Raw genomic sequence first — 27,855 nt, 5'->3', positions numbered from 1 at the left:
TGTAATTTATTTTTACATTTATGTTCATTAACATGCACTGTCCTAAATAAATAAATAAAGTGTGTCTTGCCTACAGTCAAACATGGTGGTGGAATGTCATTGTTTGGGGCTGCATGACTGCTGCTGGCACTGGGGAACTACAGTTAATTGAGGTAACCATGACTGCCAACATGTACTGTGATATACTCCAGCAGAGCATGATCCCCTTCCTTCAGAAACTGGGCCACACGACAGTATTCCAACATGATAACAATCCCAAACACACCTCCAAAAAGACCAGTGCCTTGCTAAATAAACTGAGGGTAAAGGTATTTGACTGGCCTGGCATCTGTGGGTCATCCTCAAATGGAAGGTGGAGGAGCGCAAGGTCTCTAACATCCACCAGCTCCATGATGTAATGAACTCCATGCCCCACAGAGTTAAGGCAGTGTTGTAAGATAATGGTGGCCACTGAAAATATTGACACTTTGGGCACAATTTGGACATTTTCACCTAGGGGTGTACTCACTTTTGTGAGATACTCTGTATGTATATACATATACGTATATATGTTTTTTTTAAATGTGTGAATATTGTGCTGAAATAAAATATTCATAATCACCTTTGACATTTAATAGAAAACTGGCAGCATATAAAAAGATCAGATTTTATCTACAACCAGCCAAAGCAGTACCCAAACTGTTTGGCTTTTTTTTTTTTAAATCTGATTTTGCACTTAAAACATTGAATTTTTTGTGTGTCAATTCTAACTTTATCAACATTTGATAAAGTTTGAAACATATTTTACACCTGCACAAAAAAACCAGCTCAAAAAATGTCCATATTTATCCAAATAAAACATTAAAGTCTATACATCCATTAGTCACTGAGCTCCTCCTCATCACTGAAGTATGCGCTCTTTTTGATCCGTGGCTTCTTGGAGTCTGACGACGTTGAAGCGTGAGCATTATCCTCTGCCAGCCTCTTCTGTTTTTTCTGTTCTTCTTCAATACAGGCTTGCTGGAGGGCAACAAATAGACAACAAATATGTCAGTGCTGACAGTTTTTCATTTATTTTGAGTCAGACTTTCCATAATGTAACTTTGCAACTCATAATGCAATCCTCTGAATCAAAACCTCTAGATATTTTTAGGTAGATATTTCTTGTCTCTGCACCCTTACCTGAAAAGCTATGGCTTGGCTTAGGCTATCTAAAGCTGGGTCTTCTCCCTCTTCCTCACTTTCTTCTTCTTCTTCTTCTTCGCTAAAAGTAAAAAAAATAAAAATGTAGATGTACTGTGATATATTCTGTTGCACAAATATATATGTCACAAATTACATACGTTTGCTCGGGCTGTTGAGCCTTTTTCTTCTTTTTCTTTTCTTTCTTCTTCGGAGGTTCCCTCTCTCCCAGCATGTTTTTGGGACATGCGTAGCTCAAATGTCCGGAATCCTGACATGTGCCATTGTGAAAATACAGGAAAACTATCACAATTGCATTTCTAACTTTAGTTAGAAATGTAAAAAGTAGATATTTACTGACCCCACATTCGTAGCATCTACTTTTGTCTGTGTAGTTCCGTCTCCTTATGAATTCTGCTGCTCGTCCATTATCTATGGCAATACTGGCTTTAACCGTTCTGCCAAATAACTGGGAGGCAAAAATATTTCACTCGCTCGCATCCATTACAGAAACATCGCTGGCAGAAAGCCTCTGGGTTACGCTTAGTGAAAAATCAGTATATAACCTTGCACAGGCTCACCTGTTTGTTGTTCACTGCTCTTGCACAGTTATGAGCCGACTCTCTATCCAGGAAGAGAACAAACGCCACTCCTTTACTCTGCCGAGTGTTTTTATCCTTAACCACCGTGACCCTGAGAGAAACCATCATAGTTATTAATACCTGTGAGGAAACGACTGAGGCAGTAACTGTTACATCGCTTCAAAGCTACCAAATTATCGCATTGTGTTGCATCATTCATTGCTTTAAATGTATAAAATAACATAAAAAAATACTTACTTTACAACTTTGCCATATTTGCTGAATAGCTGAAATGACACACAGTGATTTATTTCAGTGAGAGGTTCTTGGAATGCATAGAAAAACTGGTGTGCTAGGTAACATAAAAACATCTGGATGACAACGTTGGGGAATAATCATATGACCATTTCTATGATAAAGTAATACCTGTTTAACACATCTACACATCAGACATAGCATTATGTTTGCCTCCCTAATATTGCCTGGTCCTCCTTTTTTGCCAAAACAACCATGGTGACCTATCAAGCCATGAACTCCACTAGATCCCTGAAGGCGTGCTGTGGTATCTAGCACCAAGATGTTAGCAACAGAACCTTTAAGTCCTGTAAGTTGCGAGGTGGAGCTTCCATGGATCAGATTTGTTTGTCCAGCAGATCCCACTTGACACTTGATTACATTGAGATCTGTGGAATTTGGAGGCCAACTCCTCAAAGCATTTCTTAACCATTTTTGCTTTATGGCAGAGCGCATTATCCTGCTGAAAGAGGCCACAGCTATGAAGGAATACAATTTCCATGAAAGGGTGCACATGATCTGCAACAATGCTTAGGTAGGTGTCAAAGGAACATCCACATGGATGGTAAGACCCAAGAGGTCCCAGCAGAAATCTCTGTCAGCTTGGCTTCTTTTCATAGTGCATCCTGATGCCAGGTGTTTCCCTGGTAACAAACACAGACCAGACCATCTTCTTCCATTGCTCCATGGTCCAGTTCTGATGCTCACATCGCCATTGTTGGCGCTTTCTGTGATAAACAGGTCAGCCTGGACACCCTGACTGGTCTGGGGCTGTGCAGCCCCATAGGCAACAACGTGTGATGCTCTGTGTATTCTGACACAATTCAGAACCAGCATGAACTGTTTTGGCAGTTTGAGCTACAGCAGCTCATCTGTTAGGTCAGACCACACAGATCAGGCTTCACTTTTCACGTCCATCAGTGAGCCTTGGCCACCCATGACCCCGTCACTGGTTCACCACTGTTCATCACTGTCCACCACTATCTTGAACTACTTTTGATAGAATATCCAAGTGTAGGATTCACTAGAGAATCTAATGAAGATGTTCCCAAACTAAAGCTCGGAATTCACAGCACGCTGTAAAACATGGGTGATGGCTGAGTATGCATGGCTTCCAGTAGCAATGGGTGACAGAAGATAGAAAGACCTGGATGAATTCTGAAGAGTACAGAGATAAACTTGACAAAGTGACATCCTCAAGCCCATGCCGAATTTGAGGATGGCACTTTGCACTAAATCTGAAATGTAACCCAAAATATAATGTGCATGCAATCCAGGAATTTTTGAAGGCCGAATGATCTGCCTGAGCCAATCAATTAATCTCACCTGAGCATGTACTTTGCTGGCAACAAACCCAAATAGAAAGACCCTCGAACATATGACCGAAGAGAGAGGTGGGGTGTGCCACGAAGGAAGTTAAACTGAAAGCCAAGCTTTCTTTGCTTAAGCCTCTTGACAAAACCTAAAATCCCAGTCAGAGATCACAGGTGTCACAACTGTGGTTATTAACTTTCTCTGTTAAGTCAGGCTTTCTGCTTCAGGCTTTTTATGTGCTTACATAAAAGGAGAGTTGATATATCATGTGGCTCATCTTCAATTAATTCCAAATGCTTCATTTATAAACATTATCTGAGGAACACGTGAGAAACTTCTATAAAGAAATTTAAAGAATAAAACTAGAAAAAGGCATCAGCTGTGTGCAAATAAGTCGAGAGCAAATGCTACAGAAGATCATTTATCTTAATCTCATACATTAATATATTGGTTCTACCACCATGTGCACTCTCAGTGCTGCTGTTTATTTCTAATGTAAAAGCTGCACGTTCGAGCTCTGAAACTTTAAACTTGATCAACTGACACTGTCCTACAGCTTAATGATGGGGATGTGGAAGTCACTTTTCTTTGTGGCCAGATCAAAGTGAAATATTCTTGGTAATTAAAAATATCAGATCATTAATGTATAAAACAAATTCCTTAGACTCTATATCATACTTGTAGAAAACTAAAAAAATCAAAAGTATTAATAAAAATATACCACATACAGCCCATTTTAAAACTAAAGTCAGAAAATAACATACTCTAGACCACGCTCACACACGACCATGTGTTTAATTTAGTTCCCATGGTGATCTAAGCAGGCAAAAAGAAAATGCATGGCAAAGCATCACAAAATAGGAAACCCAATTTTTGGTGATGTCCATGACTTTAAATGTCAGGCAGTCATTGCTTGAAAACTATTTCGTATATTAATAAAGTGAAGCGTTTATGTATCTTCTTGTTCTCTTGACTGCTCCCTTTATGAGGTTGCCACAGTGGATTATTTGGTTCCATCTCACCCTATCACTAGCATCCTGCTCTGCATAATCTTTTTCACAATTTTGATGAATCTTCTCTGGTTGACCTCGGGTATTTAAATCATTCACATTTACTACCTCTATCCTGCACCTTCACTGCTAGGCCTGTCTCCCTTCACACGTATTCTGTCTTGCTTTTACTGAAAGACTTTCATTCCTGTTCCATCCAGGTTTTCTTCCATCTGCTCCCTACTCTCACTACAGATCACAATGTCCTCTGCAAATATCATAACCCACAAAGACTCCTGCCTGACCTCATCTGTCTGGCGAGCCCTAATGTAATCCCTACCACATACCTCACCGCTGTCTCTGTCCTTATGCATGTCCTGCAACCAAGCACTCATCCTACTCTGCCCCTCGTGACTTCCTCATGCAGTATCACAGTTCATATCACATGCTTTCTTCAAAACCACTATGCAACTCCTTCTGACTTTCTCTGTACTTCTAAAAAAAAATACTGTCAAAGAATCCGCCGCGTTTTTTGGGTTTTTTCTTGGCATGAAGCCATATTGCTGCTCACTGATGGTCACCTCTCTTCTTAACCTTCTGTTCAACAACTCTTGAAGATCCAGAGCCCCAGAAACAGGAGCATAAAATAGCTGCAGTTCCTAGACACCTTTGTCTCGTTCTGTCAGTCTGCACCAGGGCAGCTGTGGCTACAACTGTAGCTTGCCTCCACCAGTGCGTGAATGTGAAAGTGAATGAATAGTGGAATTGTAAAGCGTTTTGAGGGCCCCCGAAAAGCGCTATATAAATGCAATCCATTGTCCAATCCCTTGAATGAAAGCTGAAAATCTTTACAACATTTGCTCTTATTTTTTTAATTTCAAGTTTGTGGTGGTGGCACAGGACAAACACTTAAGAGTTACAGGGACAAACTTACCTTGTGTAGGTCATTGTTGGTGAGAGAGAATGGCAGGTTCGACACATAGACGGTACTTTTGCTTGGTGCCAAACCCCCGCTCATACTGGACTCAAATAAAACACTCTGAAAGACACATGATGGTCATAAAGCACACAACCAGCAGTTCAGCTTAATACATCCACTATAAACACAGCATTATTCAATTTAACGTTAATTCGAGCAATTGCCTACCTTCACAGTAGTTCTTACCAACACCACACCGTCCGTTAGAATAATGCCAAAGCTGTTAAAAAATATGGTGTGTAATTTTATTTACACGGAGCAGTTGTTCAGCAAACGGGAAAAAACGCCGTATATTGTGCGTCGCACGTTGATGACGTGAACAACGTAAATAACGACCGTAACTACCGGGAGAAGCTAAGCTAACTGGGCGACAGAGGAAAGTAAGCTCGGTTTGTTATTTTTCAGTTAAATTATTTACCTCTATAGTTTATGTAGATGAAGCCGCAATCTGACGTACATATCAAAGGATTTTGTTGGTGGCCTTAACGATATATTAACTTACTACACAAGCGTGCTGGTGTTTGGTGCATGCATTGAAGCTAGCTAGTTAGCCGTGATAGCAGCCTGGTTTACATCGCAATCAGTTGTAAATTTACCACAAAGAGTAGTGATGATTTATTAATGATAGTGTTTAGTTGCCATCAAGCTGATGGCTATATTGACTAAGTTACTGTGGATCAAATGTACTTTAACATGTCACGTTAGGTCAGTCTTCTTCTTTTGGCTGCTCCCTTTGGGGGTCTCCACAGTGAATCATCTGCCTTCATCTTACTTTATCATTAGCATTCTTCCTCCACGTCCTCCTCAACTACATTCATGAATCTTCTCTGTGGTCTTCTTCTTTTACTCCCACCTAGCAGCTCCATTTTCCACATCCTTTGTCCAATATATCCACTATCCTTCCTCTGTACATGTCCAAAAATCTCTGCCTTGCCTCTAACTTTGAGAGCTATCCCTCTGATGTACTCATTTCTAATCCTGTCCATCCTGGTTACTCCCAATGAAGATCCTAACACTTTCAACTCTGTCACCTTCAGCTCAGTCTCTTGTCTTTTTGTCAATGCCCCCATCTCCAAACCACACATGACATCAGTTCTCACGACCATCTCTTTTCACTCTTGCTGCTGTTCTTCTATCCAAATCACCCCTGACATTCAACTCCACCCACTCCAACCTGCATGCACTCTCTTTTTCACCTCCACGTTAGGTCATACAACCTGCACAAAGTAATCTCAGCCTCCTCACTTGCATTTCACACCGTGCCCTGTCTTGTCTTTGATGTTTTCTGCTGATGTCTGCTCTGAAGTCTTAACACTTTATATGAACTTTCTTTACAGATTGTTTTGAAGATCTTGCGTTTCGAGAAGCCCAAAAAGCAAAAAAAAAATTTTTTTTAATAAATAAAACAAACAAAAAAGTAAGTTATTAACAAACAATAGACACTAAACACTAACATACTAGAGAACACTGATGTGATACTAGTTTAGGGAGATCATATCAGAATCATATCAGAATTGTGTTTATTGGCCAAGTATATGTGCAGACACATACAAGGAATTTGGTTCTGGTAGATGGAGGCTCTCAAGCACTGCAATGTAAATCACACGCACACACACACACGCACACACACACACACACACACACACACACACACGTGTCTATATATACATTACACATGCATACAAGTACATACACAAAGCTGTGTAAACCAACTATAAATAACCAATCTAAACTTATATACATAGAATACAGAAATGAAGTGGAATGAATACTACAGAATGTACATAAGGTGCAGTTGCAGTCTGGCAGTGGGAGCAGTGTGACAGGTCAACTGTTTAGAAGGGAGATGGCGAGGGGAAAGAAAGTCTGGAGGCTTCTGTACCGTCTGCCCGAGGGCAGCAGATCAAAAAGTCTGTCTCCAGGGTGTGAGGGGTCTGTGATGATTTTCCCTGCACGTTTCCTGGTTCTTGAGAGGTACAGATCCTGGATGGAGGGCAGGGGGGCGCCAATGACCCTTTCTTATGCCCGTACAGTCCTGTCCTGTTTAGTGGCTGCACCATACCAGACTGTGATGGAGGAGCACAGGACAGACTCAATGACCGCAGTGTAGAACTGGATCAGCAGCTCCTGTGCAATCTGTGCATATGTAGAACCTCTACCAATATTCAAAACTTTTATGTATTAGACAAGTTCTTTTTGCAAAAGCTGCTTTTGTGTTGAAGCCTGCACATGTGTGAGGCTAAAAAGGTGCTTCACTTCAGACAGTTTCAGATGAAACATTAGGAAACCACAAGATTCAAGGCATCTAAATAGAACAATGTCATCTGTGTTGGCCCTCAATTTCATGTCAGATGGCTTCTGAGAAAAAGTTCTATTTAATACTATATTAATATTGCAGCTCGAAGAAGCTAGTCCGACCACACTTGAACAGAGACAGTGCTAGTGATAACAGTATGTTTCACTCTTTGCCCGTTTCAGTGACTTACAGGCGAGAAAGGAGTATACGGGAGGTGTATGATGAGCGCTTTTTAACAGACAGGCCGGTGAGCTCCTCTTTATCACTGCATCCCATTTAATAATTCCCACATGCAAATTATGCCTTATTACTTTTCTTTATTTATCCCTTGACAATTGCTGATTTTTAATTTTAATTATTTTTATTTTTATTTTTTTGTGGATGGAGAGTGAATAATAAAATAACACCAGGAATCTTTTTAAAGATTTATTTTCGAGTTGCCATAAGCTCTGGCTCAGACTTTTCTTTCACAAAATCTGAGCAAGAATAAAAAAAAAAAACATATATAATTTTTTAAAAAGGTATGTGTGTGTGTGTGTGTGTGTGTGTGTGTGTGTGTGTGTGTGTGTGTGCGTGTATATAGGGTCCATACCCACGGGCGGCTGGAGGGGTTGAGCGACGAGGCCCCTTTGGGAGGCCAGAAGATGACTACAGCCGTGGTGGCTATGATTATGAAGGAGGTCCCCGCTTTTACCCAAATGGAGGCGGACCCCGGGGTTACCATGAAGATCAGAGGGGTTACCATGGAGATGGCCCTCATTTCCCTGCTGAACGCAGAGCCATTCCACCTTCAAGGAGGGTAAGAGGGTTTTTTTTGGTATATTGTAATCAAATAGGTGAACTACATATTTTCAGTCAAAAGCAAGCAACCTTTTTCAAAGTCTCTACAGTTTAGATATTTCCCATAATATTGTAAGTTTAAGGAGCCAATCCAAGGACAAAGTAGTTAACAATATAATTTAAGATAATTTGAAACGTATATGTACTATAGGCATCTATTGAACTCTTCTTCTTAGACTTTTAAATTCCCTTTATAGGGATTGTGCTCTTTAATTTTTCTGCTTTTCCCCCCTATATTACTCTTTAGAGTTTGTGTTTACATTTGAGTTCTAAAATTGTAAATGTATCTATCCGTCATTTCAGCTAGTTTGTCATTTGTCACTTATCAGTGGGTTATGTATGCAAAATTAAATACAATGCTTTTTGTCATTTTACACTATTTTTAACCAGATACTGAGTTTTTTCTGTCTTAAGAGATAACAAATAATATAGAAGTGGCGAATAAGAATGATTTTTTTTCTTCACATTTTCTTTGTCGTGTAGGAGGACTATCCTTACAGAGTACCCAGGGATGACTCCCACACAGCGCGGCCTTTGGAGTTTGGGTAAACTGTTTGTCTTAGGATTTGTTTTAATATTAGCCTTATCAGCCACATTCTGTATGCATACAGTATTCCATCCATCTTCTTCTGCTTAATCTTATCAGGGTCGCAGTGGGGCTGGAGAATATCTCAGTTAACATAGGGCGAGAGACAGGATACACCCTGGACAGGTCGCCAATCTGACACAGTGCTAACACAGAGAGAGACAGACAACCATTCTCACTCACATTCACAGCTATGGGCAATTTAGAGACACCAGTTAACGTAGCCCCACTAATGTGTTCTTGGACTGTGGAAGGAAGCCAGAGTACCCGGCTTCCTCCCACACACAAACACAGGGAGAACATGCAAATTCCACACAGAAAGGCCCCGGCCAGATGGTGGATTTAGACTGTTGCTTATTAAAATGTTTTCATTTTGGACAGCAGGGGACAGTCTTGTTCTATTCACTTGATGTTATAATGAAGTCATTTGTGTTTAGTTTCTCTGGTTGGACTTGGGGGGGATTTAGGGGGGGTGTGTTTGTAATGTTTGTGTACATACCAGCAATCACGAGTCGTGGTCTGTTTCTGACCCATATTGGCCTGTCTTACTTCATTTACTTTTCTTGTGGTCTCTGCTGAGCTCTCCAGACTCTTAGTTTACACAACTGTTGGTCTAGCAATGTTGGCTAAACAGTGTCTATATTTAGGCTAAACACTAGGTTTGCAGACATTTAGGTGACAAGTTTACAATATTCTCTCAAAATACTGGTTCAATTCAGTATGATTTTTGTCTGTTAATAGACAAAGGCAGCACAAATTAGCTGTAAATAACATTAACAAATATGAGTCAAAATTAATTTTACCTGTGTGTAATGCTGATGTGTGATAATAGCACATTAAATAGTACTAGGTAGCCTATTTGAACATTATTAAGAATATTTTAATATCGGGGTACAATTAGTGCGCTAAAGTTTAGTAAAACCCTCAATGTTGCATTTGCATTGTGCATGTTTCATTATTAAAAACGACAATAAGGTTTGCCAGTTATATCTGTGCTCCTTTGCTATTGCCAAAATAAAAAATATATATGCAGTTCATGTTACCTAACTGATGAGTCTGCAGTGTTATGACTTTAACAACAAAGAGCGGAGGTAACTTGCATGTCTATGTTACAATTTGTTCACTTTGTGAAAAGTTGAAGGATTAGCTTTAATTAGTTTAATCCTCCCTGACACTGAGATGTGGTAAGAGACCTGTAGGTATTATGTCGTCACACATGGGTGCATTTTGAAAATGCGCTGTTTGTACAGTAGCAAAATTTATGAACAGTACTTGGGTATAAAGTGTACTCACTGGATAGACCAATCTAGGCAGGCAGAGAGAGAAGAGGGGAAGATTGAGAGTGATTTTGTTTTCATAGCTGCGTCAGATGCATGGTTGTTTAAGTTGTCTAAAATTCTTGACAAAAGCACAAAACATGTTTTTTCCCATTTTAGGGTTTTGTTATTGCAAAGCAAATATCCTGTATTGCACAGGATGAGCACGCAAAGCGCTTTATATAACATGTCTCATTCATCCATTCATACCCAGTCATGCAAGCATTTTTGTCTGAGGTAAACTGTGTTCTATCTAACATTCACACACATTCATACTCGGATCAGTGCATCAGTGAGCAACTTGGGGTTAGTATCTTGCCCAAGGATATTTGGCATGCAGACTGGGGCAGACAGAGACCAAACCACCAGGCTTCCAACCTGCTCTATCTCCTGGACTAAAGCCACCCTTAATACTCCTTCTAGTGTAGCCTTAGACCATTTGGATGTTAATTCTGTTTCCTGTCATGTTTTAGATACACAATATATCTCCTTAATAGTTCGTTACACAACTGATACTAAGAAAAATGCTGCCCTTTATCTTTAGCCAGAAAGCATGTGTCCAGTCAACCTGTTTGAAGTAAGGCTTGGATTTGTGGCTGTTGAAAGAGCTCTGTCTCATGTGGTCACTTAGCAGATGTGAATTCCTTTTTGAAGATTTGTGCTTCAGTGAGAAATTCACTTTGTGGCTACGCCGTAACTGTGTCATACACCCTTCTGAACCGTAGCCTGACATGCACCTCCCTAGAAATGTACACATTGGGGTTGATCTGCTCAATACCATTGATTTCTCCTATACATCTCCAGCTACTGTTTTGCTGCAGCTTTTTTAATTGAATATATCAGAGAGAGTAACAATCATCACCTCATTATAGGTAATAGCAATTATAGCGTCAATTAAGTACTCACAAATGTCAGTACATTTCTGAAGAGAGATTGCAGGATGGAGATGAGGAATGTTCAAAGAAGTGGAAAATCTTGAGGGACAAACATGTTTGCTCCACTGAAAAATAAAACTGACCACAATAAAGACTGAAGAACCAGGAGGGGAAAAAGTCCTACCATTTTATTTGTTTTTTTTCATGGTTGACACCACATATAAAACACAGAGACAACACACTATCACATAATGTTCAGCACACAAGCATAGATGCCAGCAACACCGTCGGCCACTTACATAGGTTGTGTTGTAGACTCTACAAAATTTCCCCAAAGAAATCTAAATAAACACAATGTACTACACTGTGTGCTTATCTGCAAACACTAACTTGTGTGTGCGTCTCTTTTATTTTTTGTTAATCCCCTCAGTGCCCGTGCACCACCTCCTCATAGCGTTAGAGGCCAAGGCATCTATCCAGCACCCAGAGCGCTCCCAGAGAGTGGGGAAGACACACTAGTACAGGCCATACTAAACCTGGACAGAGGGTAAGAGTGAATTCCTGTTAATGACTTTGTATGGCAGACCATGTCAAGCCAATAAAGAAATGTCTTAATTTATTATATATAGCACCTACATTTTTAACCTCGTAAGACCCGAACTCTTTCATGCATTTTTAATTTCTCTTTGCTATTTGGGCTAATTGGGACCTGATGAATGTAAAAACAAATAATTACCAGATTTTTTTATTTTTATTTTTACCTGATTTTTGTGTCTGAGGAAAATGAGGTCCGCATATGAGGACATTCGTTTTAAATTTTGATAGAACTGTGGCAGTATAATGTCCTCGTAAGTATATATCAGGCCCTGTAGAGCAAAACTAATCAGCGTTTGCCACGGGTATTTTGGTCTAGACAACCCAAAAATGTGATGTCCACATATGTGGACGCCAGGTCCTAGGAGGTTAAAGCACCTGTCATAAAAACAAAAAAAGCACAGTTGTATTTTAGATATCAGTCAACTTGTTTAAAACTGAAAATTCCTACATCATTTGGGGTATTAAACTAAATTCACACTTGTTTATACCCAAGTTTTAACACACTGGACTTCTTTAGGAAACCAGGCATAACATTTAAACACTTAAACTTTAATGTTCAGGAATGCAAGTAACTAACTAGGCATCTTGTTTTTTTAAAAAGTAAAAAAAAATAATGTGGGTTTACTATGTAAGTTAGAAAATGAATACATAACAACAATTATATTTTAGCATTAAAAATATAATTTTGATTAAAGAGCTTGCACATAGCGTTTGATTATCTATTATAGAACGTAAAAATGATTTTGTTACTTACCACATTTTAGGGCAGCTGTGGCATAAACCTTATATTGAGTGATTGTTTAATTAATTTGTTAAGCACTAAATATAACACACACACAGCCCTTGTTTTTCTTGCTTTGTGACCTCAGCCACTTTCCTGTTGACTCTATTGTCTTAATTAATGCTCATACTGTAAATGATGGTCCTCATTAGGATAAAAAAAAAGGAAGTTAAAGCAAGGTGCACTGTCCCTCACTTTCTGGGTCAGGTCCACCCCCGTCTCATTATATCTGGTTTCAGAACAGCAAGATGCTCATGGTGCCCCCATGGGGCAGGGATAGCTCAGTAGGTAAAGTGGTCGCCCCATGATCGGAAGGTCGGCGGTTTGAATCCACTTAACGGCTACCCTGAGGTACCCCTGAGCAAGGTACCGTCCCTACACACTGCTCCCCGGGCGCCTGCTTAGTGGGCTGCCCACTGCTTCACTGAGTGAATGGGTCAAATGCAGAGAAAAACAAGTAATTTCCCCATGGGGATCAATAAAGTATCCATTATTATTATTATTATTATTATAAAACTCACTTTGAAGCGTCAAACATTACTAACCTTAATGGGTGGTTACATCCTGCCTGAGGTGCTACCATCGTCTGACTGTGCAGCTGTTTCGTTGCAGATAGGTGAAGTTACAGCCAGAGAGGGAGTGTTTGATTAGCAACAACAGCTACTGTGATCTTTGAATGAAAATGTTTGGGATGCACGTTTTAAAATATTAAAGGGAACAATAGTGTTCAAGTCAAAAGGGCAGTTTTTGCGGTCTTTTGGGGAAATTATGGTTTTAAAAAGCCTCTCCACAAATAACTCTGCAAACGGATATGGGTAGCATAAATAAAACATAAAACAGGAATTTGTTGCACACAGCAGAATGACCTTACAGTGCTAGGTGGCAGCATTGTTCTGTGTTGGTACATAAATGAGTGAGAGAGGTGGACCCGTCATTGGGCCGATGTAAATTGCTGCTATTAGATTGCAATCAGGAATAACTTTAACCTCAGATAATTCACAAAAAAGAAAAAGAAAAAGCTATCAATGTTTGGACCTTTCAGATTTTGGCAGGGCTCACATTTCCCCTGTTTTCCCCAGGGAGGACAGAGACCACTACAGGAGAAAGGCAGCCCCGTTTCCTCCCCTCAGAGATCGTTCTCCCGTGCGGCGAGAGGTGGCCCGCTCCCCGCACAGCCGCTCTGGCTCCAGCGTCAGCAGCAGAGGATACTCACCGGACAGAGCCAAGAGCCTTCCTTTCCCCTCACAGCAAGGCAAGAGTATGTAGAAATCTTAGATTCCCGCCCCCTGATGCAGTATGCAGTGCTTTTACTGGCATCACAATATTGATAAGAGTTTAAAACTCCAAAGCAAATCACCATAACATGTGGAATTAACTTAATAAGTCGGTAACACAGATTAATACAATATAAATTCAATAAAGTGGCACAGCATTAATAAATACTAAAGTATAAAGGTAATTAGTTCTGGTCTTAACAATCCAGCTGATGGAACAAATTATGTAACAGCACTGCTAAAATGGAGTGGAAAGTGTAGTCACTGCTTCCACTGACAAGTTCTACTCATAAGCCATTTGTTGCCTTAACTCAGGAAGAGGAGACACAGCCTCTGAGTAAACATCGTTCATTTGGAAAGCTAAATTTTATACTAACTATCCAGAGCACAAAAGTAAATAAGGTAATCTGTGTATGCCTGTAGGCCCTGATTCAAGGTCATGTTTTAAGTTCAGCTCCTAAAATGTGCATTGTTCTGAAATGGATTATATATATTTTTTCTTCCATCCTTCATTTCTTATTTTACTGTTATTCACTGTCTGTCCATGGCTGTTAACCTGGCTGACCGGCTTTTCAGGTGTGGATGGTCCAGAGGGTCACACGGGTGTTTCTGAGCACCTCTGGGGGGCACTCTTTCCTCAACAGAGTGGACATGACACTTTGGGTCTGTACATTGAGCTATGTAAATAAGCTTAGACTTGGGTGACAGTAAGCTGGGTTGTTGTTCCTTTCTTGCATCCTTGTCATTTTGTGTTCTGTCTTGAGAAGGATGCAGGAACAGAAGACTTCAGGCTTTTTAAATTTCAGTGACTTGAGAGTCGACCCGCCTCTCAAAAGAAAAAGTATTTTACAAAGGAAACTTTTTGACACAGACATTTTTTTTCACCCAGGTCTTTTGTAAGTTATATCATGAAAGTAGTTTCTGAATTAGAGTTTAGTACAGACTGCTGTATTGTGGTAAATGCCATTTCCACTACCCGAGGTACATTAGCACTTTTCATGGTTCCTGCACTTTTATAAAGTAATGTTAAAAATGATTTAAAATGTCAGAGGTGTTCCGATTGAACACATTTTCATCACAGATATATTATTTAGTGTTATATTACACTTTAATGACTACAAATACATCTTGTCTGGAAATACATTTGATAAGATGACTGTGTGGGAACAGTGAATTTTACAGCTTATCTAGAAAGTGGTTGAATAATGTAAGAGCATCATGGATTGCTCTTTGTTTTTTCAGTCCCACCCTCTCACTTGGAATGTTATGGAAAACCAAGTCCACATAATAGATTTCCTGTAAGACCACCAAAAATTATTAAATAACTGTACTGTAAAATGCACAAGTGCTAAAGTATCTCCGTGTGCGGTGCATGTTCTTTATTCATTCTTGTCTCTAATCCCTCAAATTCCCCTGTTTCCACCAGTGTTTGTTTTTCTTTTGGGGGGAGGTTGGTTTTGTTTCTTTTGAGGTCCACTGCCATCTTCAACGCCGGTCATTTTTCTTTTAAATTTCCATTTGATTGGCGCTTTTTCACTCACGAAGTGAGTGCTTAGCAGTTTTCATGGCTAACATGGCAAAATGTTGCCATCTGAATGCATGATTTGAACGGGTTTTAAGAGTAAATATTTTTAGGGAAGCATTAGAGTAGTCGTATGCTCCATAGGTTGCTTTTAGATAAGAAAACCCCACCAATTGTGATGTACTTGGCCGGTGACCTTACGGTTTGGTCTTCCAACAGGGTATGAAGAGACTTATTCTCAGAGCAGGATGTTCGGTAAGTACAGTTCAGTATAGCTGTCTAAGACTGGATAGACTACGTCTTGTTTGATGAGTTAATAGACAAATTAGCCACTTCTCCTGGATTATATTTCAAAATGTATAGCCATGCATTCCTTTGTTTGTTCAGTGGTAATGAATTAAAAAGTAAGATGAGATGACATGCAGAGGATTTGTTTCAGATATATTGAAAAGTTACAGTTGTCAAACCTAATCTATTCACAGTCTGCGTAACCTGAGAGAGACAGAGAGGGTTTCTAATGTCTCCAGCAGCCAGCTTTGCTCTCCGTTCTGTCTGCCACTTTGTCAGGCCTCATAAAGATGCCACCAGGTCGTGTGCGCAAGTAGAGGGGAGAGGGTATAGGATGTCTGATGGATATTCCTGAAGCCAAAGCTGCCACTCCGGAGTGTTTTTTGTTTCATTTCTAGGTGCTTGAAGTTTGTTAGTAGAGTTGATTACAAGGCTTTGGACAGCGTAGTGTTTTTCTTATAGAAGGAAAGTCAGTAGAGGAAGAAACTCCTCCTCCAGTGACTGGAGAGGAGCCGTGCATTCAGCCAATGAGATTCAAAGCACCATTGTGTTTCTTGATTGTTCCAGGCCTTCTAGTATAGGTACCTCACTGGATCCTGGAACCAGACTTCCAACACATTTACAAGGCTGCGATATCCATAAGCACCCCCATACTTACTTTCCAGACCGACTTGCTTGTCTTCTTTCAGTTGAATTTCTGCTTCCCTCGTCGTTTCACCTTTTTCTCATTTCTTATTTTGTTATTCCAAATATCTTTTTTTACTCTAACTTCAGTCTTACTGTTTTTTTTTGTTACTTTTCAATTTCTATAGACAAAATTCCTGGCCTGTCAAGAGAGGGATCCCCACAGAGTGCAACATCTGTCAAGGTACTGTTTTTCTTGAGGTTTTCATGAAGGATCAAAAACATTAAAGGGTTTTTCTAAATTGTGTTGTTTTTTTTAAAAATATTGTAAGTACAGCAGTGGAGTCTCAGATGTTCTGTGCTTTATTTTGTTTGCATACCATGGTGTCTGCCTATGTCACTGTACAGCAGGATACATCTGGAAGTCCTTAAATTCCATCCTCCTAATAAGTGTTGAGTCCCATCAAAGTATGTTAATGGGTTTTAAAGTGGTCCTCATGCAGGGCATAAAAGCCATCGGGCCTCCACTTTGTTTAACTTTGTTGTAAGCGGACTTCAGTTACAAGAATTTGTAATGATACGGGGGAAAGGGCTCAGGTGTCAACAAAAAAAAACAACTTTTTGTGTCAAATGTGGATATTTCTTGATTGTTTTGCTGATAATGTTGTGTTTTGCTGATGTCATCCATCTCCAACTATGCAGAGGAGTGTAAATACAATCAGTTGTGATTAGGCGCAGTACATGTGGCTGTGACCACCCAGAAGTGTAGAGGAGAAATCAGTAGCCCGGGTCACAACTTTATCACAAGATCGTAACCACAGAGTCATAAGAAGTGCCTGTGTAACTCTGGGATGTATTTACACGTTTATAACGAACAATAGTTTACTTTTACTTTTAAAGAGCACGTCTAACTGCGTTTGGCAGGCCCTCAGTTTCCTTTTGATGACGCAGGGAATGGGTCTCGTGATTGTGACAAATTAATATGGGGCATCGGGCTCACAGGGAATCGGTATTTATCAAGATTCAGGTCAACACCTTGTGTGTGTTTGCATGCTCTGGCAACTTAAAAAGGTTTTGCTATTATAGCTGATTGTGTGAGGGTTAAAAATACTTTGTACCAATGTAATGACATTACCTCTTCTAAATGGAGTCTCTGTATGCATGTATGCCAGCAACTGTTTATCTGGATGTCAAAATGATCCCATAATCAAGTTGTTGTTGTTTTTTTGTAAAATAGAAACATTTCTTTTTTAAAATATCACAGTTTTAGTCATGGCCCTTAAATATACACAAAATAAAGTAATTGGGTTAAGTGATATATATCCATATCAGATATTTGACACCTCAGCAAGCTCTGCTCTGAAAACCTTTTAACAACAATAATCTTTTCCCTAACATGAAACAGGAAATAATTAAACGATCAAGGACCTGTGCAGTGCACGAAGCTTTTATCACTGCCCTATTTATTATTCAGTCAGCACAGTTAAAAGTTCCACAGTTTTACTGTCTAGACACGCTACAACCATTCAGTTGACTAATGTATGACTAATATTAGCCTAATGTTCCCGTTTTCTACACACACAAACACAGCTTTAAAAAGTTATTAGGACTAAAAAAGTCAAAATAAAGAGCTTGGCAAATGTTAATACCGTTAACCTTCAGTTATCCAGCTCATATTCGTCCACTTATTTTTCCCCAAGTATGGTGGACTAAATTGCTCACCGTTTTGTTCCTCTCCTCACACCAACAATAGTGTATCTGAAGTGATCTGTTAACCCCTCAGCAGCTCTGGGTTCATCTACCTTTTATGTGCAGCTTAAGAAACATGTAAGTAGTTTTTACAAAAGGGCGCACAGAGTTCAGCTGTTTGGAAGAAAGATGATTTCTTTTATGTTTTGTTATGTTTCAGAATGTTAAGAGTCTGTATTGCAGCGGATCTCATCCTGCTGTGACTCTACATTGTTGCTTTCCTGCCTTCACACATCAAAAAGGGGCCGTGCACAATGTACACAAATGATGCATTTACTTTCTGTGATAAATATTTAGTGATTGCTCACTCTGAAAAAAAATTATTTTTATCAAGTTCACTGCTTTGAAAATGACAAACTTAAACTTTATTGCTGACAAGCGTTTATGGCTTGTACATGTGAAGAATTTAGACATAAATTCACCTTGACATTTAAGTGCCATTTCAAGTGCTGGACACACTTGATTCAGATGGCAAAGCCAACCATTACAGGCAAGGAGGGCTCGATTTTTCGTACAAATTCCCAGTGGAGGCAATGTCGTCACGTGAGTTGAGTAACAAATAACCAGACAGTCACCCTCGGGTTTATACACGAGAAATTACAAGATGCAGCATATAAACAAAGTTCTTTCTTCTCCTTCTAATGATCATTTTTGTCAGAACCACCTACCACCACCAAATCAACTCCTGTGATGAAAGTTACTCAGCGCCCCACCCCTCCACACACACATACATGCACACTGGTGCTTCTGCTGCTGTGTTTGATCTAGCCTGTGGTGCATTGTTGTGTGTTCTCGGGGCACAAACCCATAACCTTGGCCAAGATGAAAGGCCTGTGCTGTGCCCCCAGTAAAGCTTTGCACTAATGGTCCTGGTCACTGCCTGCTGTGGGGATTCAACAAACACATAGGCTTTCTGGAGCCATCCCAGACAGGAGACACCAAAGACGGGACCTAAAGACCACCACCGGCTCTGGCTTCAAGGCAGGGTGGGCAGGGAGGTCATCGGCAGGTTTCATCTCAACACAACAAATTCCTGCTAGATAGAGTGTAATGGTTTACCAGTAAAGGGCACAGATCTGCTGAAGGAAGCAGGAAAAAGTAATACAAATGCTCAAAGCACTGTTGTAGAGTGGCATTCAGTCACTATGATATTTTTAGGAATTCTAGCAGCATGCATTCAGGAATGGCAGTGTCATTGGGTTGGCCACTCCACTACTTTAACCTAACAAACAACTGAATATAGCTATGAGAGACTTAGGATGACTGGATGATCAGAGTATGAGCCAGCAGATGAGCGTGCTGCAGTGATCAGAAATGTCATAGCTCTTGAATTTTGGCCTCTAAAGTTTGCTAAGTTTTTTTTTAAAAAGTCACGTGCTGAATAGACTGCAAAGAGCGAGATCCTGAGGAACTTTGTGATGCTTGCTCAAACTGTAAGCATTTTGAAGAACTAAGCTGTTACATCAGCGTGATGATGTCCAAACTATTACATAGAACAATATTAAGTCCAGTGCTGTTTCTCCATTTTACAGCCAAGAACAAAATTCAGTTCCACTTCTTTGTCAGAGTTTACCCATTCTGCTGAAACAATAATGTTTTGATTTATTACAGTTAACAGAAGATCTATTTTGAGCCTTATCTTGAGAGCAGAGCACGATTTCCAAGTTAGGCTATGCTTTGCGAGTTGAAATAAAGAGACTCAGACAAGGGATATTTTTCTGCTGAGGTGCAGTAGATGCGATCTTTCATACAAGTTCAAGCATATACACGGGACTTCTCCCAAGCATAGCTTCAGGGAGAGTATTGGAAGGAGGAATAATTGGATGATGCTTTGCACTGTGCTTTTTTTATTATTATTATTTTAGACCGCACTCGGCTTTGTGATGTACCATCTCCTGTAATTTCTTTCTAGTCGTCTATGGATGAGGTATGACTTAGTTGCCATGGCCTGTTTCCCTTAATGTATGAGTGGACTTTAGTCATGGTTGGGCAGTTCTGCTCCTTGGCCTTCAAACTTTAATAGTATCAGGAAATGAGCAAAAGAAATTGACCACCCATCCAAGTCGGCCTCATTTCTTCCCTTAGATCTCTCTTGTGGCTTTCTCGGTAGTATTTATGGATGCCTTGGCTTCCAATTTGCCCATTAGATGCTTAATCATGGCTTGTCTGGCTGTGATTTCTTTGCTCTGAAGATTCTGTCTTAACACAGCTAAAATGTGAGTTTTATGGTTTTCCGTGTTATAGATTGGTTCTACTAAACTGCAGGGTTACTGCTTGGGTAGAAAAGCAACATTAATATTAAGCTAAGTTTTGATCTGTAACAAACATTTTAAAATATAGGCTCTAGCTATATTTCGTGCCTCAGGTATAGATTTCTATACTGCAAATTCTGTGTATGTGTTGTTGTTTTTTCCACTGAGTCCACTCTGGCTTTTCAGCTTTACTGTATGCCTCATCAACCACGTCTCCTTCAAAGTTAAAGAGTCAGTAGGTCATGTCGTAGCACAGCATTGACTGTACATCCTTTACAATTCAATGTTGTTTGATTGCTGTAGTAGAGTAGTAGTATGCTTTTTAAAATATTGAATGGTTTTATGATTTCTTGGCATAAATGTTTCATGGCAGTGGTTCTGTTAGGAATAACCATTCTGCTGCTTTCTTAGTTTTCCTTAAATATCCCTGCAGCTCACACCTTCCTGTTGTTTTCCTTTAGGAGGAAAACCCCCCTCCAGAAGGAGAAAAAGAAGAGCCACTGGTAGCTCCCGTCGTGGAAGAGAGCCAAAAATCTACAGACAATTTCCACGAGCGACGAGCCCTTGCCATCGCAGCCAAAGCCCAGGAGATAGAAAAGGTACTTTTTTCTAATACTTCAAATTTTCACATCATTGCGTTTTTCTGACCCACCTTTCCACAAGTTCTCTGATTGGGGTGATACAGCATGTTGTCCACTAATCACAGGCCTCATTCTAAAACTCCTGCGTATTTTCCTTGGTCAAGACAAGTAATTTGCTCTTGATGGCAGGCAAGAACCTTGCATGGCAGCTCTACCAGCAGTTATAGTGTGTGTGTTAATGAGTGAATGTGAAACACATTGTAAAGTACTTTGTAGAAACCTGTGGATAAGTGCAGGCTATTTACAGTTTTCTTGTGCTTCTAGCAAAGAATAAAAGTCAGATTTGGATTTATATCCTATACAGGATTTTAAATTGGTAATCACAATGTATTCCAAGGATGTTTAAACAAATTTGAAGGTGTTCTGTTCTCAGTTGTTCTTTTTGGGAAGGAAAAATCACTGTATGCCCAAACCCTCTCATTAAAAACTACGAATTTGTCAGACTTTTCTATAAATGTCAACTTTGGCAATGCAGACCACATTCAGTACTCTTGGCACCACATTCCCATGCATATGGTGGCCTTGGGTTCTCTGACTCACATGTGGCATGCTTTACTGGATAGGCACTACTGAAACAGCCACCTATTATGTTCGTAACAGGCAGGAAATTAACTTTGCTGTCTTCCAGTCACAATGCTGAGTACCTACTGCTACCCCCTAAAAAACTTCACTGTTGCAGCCACATTTAGAGAAACGGTTAATTATTTAAAAAACGGGAGGCCGGTGTCTGTAGTTGCCAGCATTTTCCTGGTAGCTTCTCTTAATCTTCCATCCTGACTCACTGACTGCATAAACCGCTCATTATACAAAATATCTGCTTAATATCGCACACGGCTCAAGCATGGCCCCCTCGGCGTCTGACTCATCTTTGCAAATGCTCGCGCATGAAGCGGTCTGCACACCGGGGTTTAGAAACATTAGAATGATATACAGGGTACAGGGGACACGTAAATGAAGGAAGCAGCTAAGAACGGCTTATTCGCTGTAAAGAGCCGTGCATAAAATAAACAGAGAGGTCGACCGCTTAACAGAGCTTAAAAACACCCCAGGCTCGAGGTTCCAGCTCTGCTCTGTTACCTAATGAAGGCCATTCCTGCACCAGTGAGCACTGCTGGTGGTTTAACTGAGACCATTAAACCTGAGCTAGCTCTGCCCTGGAGCACAGACTGCGCCCTCACATTGAGCTGCAGCACAGAGCCTATAGGCTGTAACAGCATTACTGCTGACGCTGCAGCTTCACGCCTGTTTTATAGCCTGTCTGTGTCTTCTCTCATTTTTTTACAGCAAACTTTATAACGTCTGAGCTATGTGAGCATTATTTCATGTTTCCAGGTATTATGGAAAGTTATTTTAGAATGATTACAAAGACCCGTGTCAGCAATCTGTAGGTACTTTACTGCCATCATCAGTATTACTCATAATTCTCTGCTATCTTCTAATGTGGTGATTCAAATCTAGGTATACATGTATAATAAACAGTTTGAAATGAAAACGAAGAGGGGATAAAGTATTGCGTTTTCACAGGGATATGAGGTTTCAGTATTTCCTTTCAGGATTTGCGATTCTTAGATAACCATCAGTTTCTATTGACAGCTGCAGCTTTTTGTTTTCCCTGTGCCTTTCTCTGGCTTTTGTGATCTTCAGATCGTCCGTATGTGTAGGTCGTTTGCGATTTGGCAGCTCTTCTCCTCTTCCATGAGAGACTAAACTGTTTATCCCAGAGCTGAGGTCAGAAGATGAGTAATTGAATCAAGATTTTTTTCTTCTCACATAAAAGAAGGATCATGGACTGAAATAGAAAAGGCTGTATTTTTAAAGCATCGCAGAAAATTGCTTTCACATGATGGTCTTTTACTCTCTGAGGTGGCAGACAAACCGAGCAGTCACTGGAAGCTGTATAAGCACTTGTCTGGTGACCAGTTTTAACGCCCCATTTTGCTCTGACCCACAGCTAAACATACTTAAGCTGTTCTTTCTTTCTTTTTTTGGCTCTGAAATAACAAAGTCACTTTCTCATGTGCTCTTTAAATTAGCAGCAGTATTCCTGTTGGTGTGGGCACTCGTGTTAAGCCATTTGACAAGTGTCAGCCAGATGTTTGGCTTTCTGCACCCAATCTGGTCTAGCCATCTCTTCTGTACACACAGCCACAAATGCACAGAATCCAGAAGCCCCTCAGAAGCTATCCAGGTCATAATCTAAACTTTGTTTGCGTGGCTAAGTGAAGTTGGTCTTCTTGACTTATAGTCTGAACTCCCTTTCTGGTTGTCAGAGTTGACTTTGGCCACAGGACAGACTAACCGGTTATAGTGAGTGACAAGGCATGAGAGGCAGTCAAGGGTATTATGTTTTGTTCCTCGTAGGCCCAGATTGCCGTACAAAGGGAGTTTTATTTCATTTGTTGAGGGATCTAAATGTATTTGACAGAAAGCCAGACACTTCCAGCCTCTTGAGGGCTTTTTACGTGCAAAGATGACAGAGCTGGACTGAGGTGCCAACTCTAATGTTTAAAATTTGTTCCGATTCTCTCATTTCTAAAGCCCAGCACGCTCAGGGGCGAGATTTGTAAAAAGGATTTGTCCTGCAGGGGTGAACAGCGAGCAAGATGCTCTTTTTCTCAAACAACCCCACCCAAAGTCGAGACGTGCTCCTTTCCTTCCTGGTTGGATAACAGGACGGATTGCAGGAAGAACTTTGTCAGCACATTGTTTAGAAACAGCTCGCTCTGTATTCACAGAAGGTGTAGACCACTCACTGATTGGATCCTTCCTTCAAACGTTTGATAGGTCCACTCTGTTATCAGATGATGAAAAACCAAAAAGGCCATTGCTCTGTAACTACATTCATTGTGCTGGGGATGGTGGCTGTCGCAGGTCTCCTCTCTATACAGACTGCTTGGGCTATCAGTTGTGTAACATCTTCTGCTCAATTGTTTATTGTGCGTGAGGAATGTATAGAAATGCCCAGAGGAGACTGTGTTTTTGAATTTGTTTTGTAGTGTTCCCCACAAATCTCCTGTAAAATGATTTATTGAACATTTCCCATCAGCTGCTTTTGTAAACAAGAGACCTGGATAAGGTTGCATAAGCTGTTTGTACTGTAAATCCCTCAGTAGGTTTGTGTATAAAGCTTTAGAAATATCTGAATGGGGTTGGTAGGAAATATGATTTCCCAATGCTGTCCAATTAAAAATGAGTAATTATGTCAGCCTGAAAACACAACAGTTTTTAGAGCCAAGTAAAATCAAAGTTAACCACTGTTCTTTTCTAATTACAGGTATTGGTTTGTTATTACAGGTAATCTGTGTGTTTGAGTTGGCACTGCTCCCGTAGTCAATGTGAAATTAAGATAATCTAAATTAAGTGAAAGTAATTTAGTTTTTTCCTAGTTTACATCATTACTAAATCGCATTTTAGATCAGGTGTAACAAGCATGTCCTGTAGGCTGTGTTTTACTATTCAAGCAAATGTTAAAACAAGCTGCAACCAAGCTGACGTCTTTCAGCTAGCACACCTTCAATAGGAAAAGATTTATTGAGTAAATGCAAATTTATGCCTCTGTCAGTGCGCCCCAGGGTGGCTGTGGCTACATGTAGCTTGCCATCACCAGTGTGTGAATGGGTGGATGACCGAATGTGTAAAGCGCTTTGGGGTCCTTAGGGACTAGTAAAGCGCTATACAAATACAGACCATTTACCATTTTTAAGTTATCTGTAACAGTCTTGTGTATATCTGCTCTTGAGTCTGTGTTGGGAGACACAGCAAACCTGTCATCCTGGAGGAGTTGGTAATACCTGCAACCACTGTAAGTGCAGGTATCCCCTCACCTCATGCTTGGTTTTACCCTCCACGTTTAAAACCATTCGTCTTTTGGTGGTTGTATCATTTTTTACCCCTCTAGTGCACTGCTGGTTAATTTCATTAACACCAAAGTAGCTGACAATGATTAAGAGCCCCCTCTGCTACTTAACTGACCAGATCAATATCCCAGAAGTCTAAGTGACTTGATGCTATACTGATTAAAAAGTGCTCCTTTAATTTTTTTTTATTTGAGCAGTGTATTACACCTCCGTTATTTGTCTTCTGCTGACTGTTCACTGTGGATGGCTCCTACGCAAAAATAGAAATGTTTCATTTTTCCTCCCATTTGTGCTCAAAGCATTGTCAGCAAGGGTTTGCAAAAACTCTCATAGTGAAATCAAACTTGGTGGAAAAGTACAAAAATAAAAACAGGCAAACTGGTTTGGCTCCGGTTTTCTTTCTTAAAAATTACTGATAATGATAGATAGTGCACTCACAGTGTCCTAGTTTAATGCATACTTTGGAAAGTTGCCATCTGTTGGAGAACAAGGACAATAACTGTGTTTGACAGGCGATCTCTATTTGTGAGCTTTTCTCCAAGCACACTTTCTGTTCTGGTGAAAAATCTATAAATAAGCCAGCGAGTTAGAAAGCCCCGCAGCACAGAAGCCACCGTTGGTATCTGGTGAATGAAACTCTCCCTTCCTCCCTAGCCTAATTTTACACACACAGGCGTGTGGGCATATGTATAAACACACATGTCCACTCGTAACCCTTGTCACTGGACATCTCCTTGTATGAGACTGGCACGTACAGTTGAAGCTTGATATACTAGGCAGCTGTATCTGTAGTTAGGCATGGAAGAGAGTTACATACAAATATATATGTAAAAAAGTATTTGAGTATACTGGCAAAAAATAGACCAACATATCATTTTGAGTCTGGAAAAACAACAAAATCAAATAAACCAAGGAGATGGAAAGAAATAGGAACCTAACAATTATTTCACTTGAACAGATTGTCTTGGTTGTTGTTTTTTTTCTTCCCTCCTATAGTTATACTTAATGTCAGTTTATGTGGTCGTTACATTTCAACCTACCCCAACAAACTGTTGAATCAGCTCTCTCCCCCTGTGTTTTTAACCAGGGGTGTCAAAGATAGGGCCTAGGGGACAGAACCAGCTGAGCAAGACTCCAATCTGGCCCATAGATAGCCAAAATTGCCAAGGTATTAGACTTTTAAATGTATTTTTTAAATGTATTTTCATAGGTTTTAAAGATTTGGCTGCTGATAAAGACCTCCCCCATGGTCATTCATACTACACCGGGGTAAATAAGTAAAATATTTATCATGCAAGTCATGATGTTGAGATAGCACTTCTTTTTCTTATGTTAGGGATTAAATGTGTAATTGGCCCACTTAAGATCAAAGGCTGTAGGTAGCTGTCGAAGTTTAAGCTTTCGACCGTCATGAAATAGTGTGGTAGAGATTAGAGAGCCACATCGAGTTTGTCAGAGGTTGTAGTTATTTTGGCAAAAGTATAGACAAAGTGTTTATTTAGAAAGGGTATTTGTGTGTGATTTTTAAAATGCATCTTACGTCTCAAATGTATATACGTCCAAAAACTCAAGAAAATAAGAAATAAAAGCTGCCCTTGTGTTCCTGAATATTTTCCCTCCCTTACAAAATGTGAAATGGGCCCATAAATATTATCTTCAGTTGAGCGGAATGATATTTTCCCCTTCATTCTCAGCTCATTTAAAGGATCATGACTTAAAAGCAAATCTCTGTTTTGGTATTTTGCAAATCAAACCACTCTGTGTGGAAGCACAAGCTCCCTCCATTGTTTTGAGACATTATAGGCTCAGTGTGAAGTGGTGGCTCCCAAACTAGATTCCAGCACCTCCTCTTTGTCCCTCTAACACCTGTTACAAGCCTCCGAGCTACCACTGAAGTGCAGTTTTTACTGCGTCTTTCGGCTACCCTGTCCCATATCAAGTGCCCCTATTAAACTTGAGAGGAAGAGTGTTAATCTTTTGGCGCTGTATGAGGTGTGTTAGCACCAGAGTGATCAGCTTAGGCACAGTGACGCTGGAGTATTTACACCTAGGCGACAGGTAGAGCAGGAAGGAAACAACTCCCCATCCCCTCAATTAAGAGCTTTTCTCTCAAAGCTGTGCCTGGTAACACTTAACATAGCTAAATCTAAACTGAAAAAGGGTGGAAATGTCTGCTCAGTGGTTTTTGAAGGTAAAGTTTTCCTCTTGTTCGTCTCTCAGTATTATTTTATTTTATTTCATCTTTTTTCACTCGACCAGGTGTATCGTCAGGACTGCGAGACGTTCGGAATGGTGGTGAAGATGCTGGTGGCTAAAGATCCCAACTTGGAGAAGCAGCTGCAGGTTCCTCTCCGTGAAAACCTCGGGGAGATCCGTGAACGTTGCCTAGAGGACCTCAAACAATTCATCAGTGAGCTAGACGACGTCATCCGGCAGCCTGAAACTTCCACCTTTGACTCAACCACTCCCTCTACATCCCAGTCGGGTCATAAAATTTCAAAGACGGCAGTCAATCACAGCTCATCTTACTGACGCATCAGCCGGACGTGCTGCGTTAATGTGAGACAGAGGAGGAAGGCTTGACGGTTTGAAGTCCGGATTGTTCAGCAGCTCAAACCGAAACCATGGAGGTAAGCATGGAGAAAACAGGCCGCCGTGGAGAGAGGACATCCTTTGCAGGAATGACCAGTGTTATTTTTGAACGGACCATTTTTACCTTCAAGTTTTCTGTGGGAATTTATCAATTATAAAGAAAACGTTCTGTTAAGTTTTGTCAAAAGAAACACGTTCTTTATTTAAAATTATTCTCGTCTCACATTGTGAAAATGGTTAACAAGGGGTTTATTATTTAATCTTCTTTTTGATGAGAATATTTTGTGGAGAGCAGAGATTCAGTTCTCCAGCATGATCGGTTTTTGTAGTATTTTCAGCTATGTAAATTTTTCTTTTGTAGCAGATATTTGACTTGGTGCTGCTAAATTTACAACAGGTTGACATACTTGTATAAATTTGTACTGTAAAAAAAACCAGTTAAATTCA

At 40.2% G+C, this 27,855-nt stretch overlaps 2 protein-coding genes across 10 annotated transcripts; one reads left to right on the top strand and one right to left on the bottom strand.

The window, feature by feature from the left end:
- Window positions 1-597: 597 nt before the first annotated feature.
- On the bottom strand, window positions 598-5,638 carry zcrb1 (zinc finger CCHC-type and RNA binding motif 1). Its single transcript, XM_004560884.5, has 8 exons — window positions 5,487-5,638; window positions 5,274-5,378; window positions 2,001-2,029; window positions 1,743-1,854; window positions 1,523-1,630; window positions 1,323-1,432; window positions 1,162-1,243; window positions 598-999 (listed from the first exon to the last, which is right to left on the bottom strand). Exons 2-8 carry the CDS (start codon window positions 5,355-5,357, stop codon window positions 859-861), a joined length of 666 nt encoding a protein of 221 aa, XP_004560941.1. The 5' UTR covers window positions 5,358-5,378; window positions 5,487-5,638; the 3' UTR covers window positions 598-858.
- Window positions 5,580-27,855, top strand: pphln1 (periphilin 1). Of its 9 annotated transcripts, XM_004560876.2 has the most exons (12): window positions 5,620-5,698; window positions 6,656-6,735; window positions 7,797-7,861; window positions 8,198-8,413; window positions 8,938-8,999; window positions 11,662-11,778; window positions 13,689-13,867; window positions 14,460-14,546; window positions 15,625-15,660; window positions 16,506-16,561; window positions 20,780-20,917; window positions 27,076-27,855. In XM_004560876.2, coding segments are annotated over exons 2-12 (1,230 nt in total). In that variant the 5' UTR covers window positions 5,620-5,698; window positions 6,656-6,734; the 3' UTR covers window positions 27,349-27,855. The 9 variants fall into 9 exon arrangements, with proteins under 9 accessions (XP_004560934.1, XP_004560932.1, XP_004560937.1 ...); XM_004560877.2 differs by lacking the exon at window positions 6,656-6,735 and having other exon boundaries at window positions 5,580-5,698; window positions 13,689-13,861; XM_004560875.2 differs by lacking the exon at window positions 6,656-6,735 and having other exon boundaries at window positions 5,580-5,698.

Source organism: Maylandia zebra, linkage group LG17 (genome assembly GCF_041146795.1).
Source record: "Maylandia zebra isolate NMK-2024a linkage group LG17, Mzebra_GT3a, whole genome shotgun sequence".
In the NCBI taxonomy this organism is placed as follows: domain Eukaryota; kingdom Metazoa; phylum Chordata; class Actinopteri; order Cichliformes; family Cichlidae; genus Maylandia; species Maylandia zebra.
The sequence above is the reverse complement of the archived record's forward strand: the minus strand, read 5'-3'. Positions and strand labels throughout refer to the sequence as shown.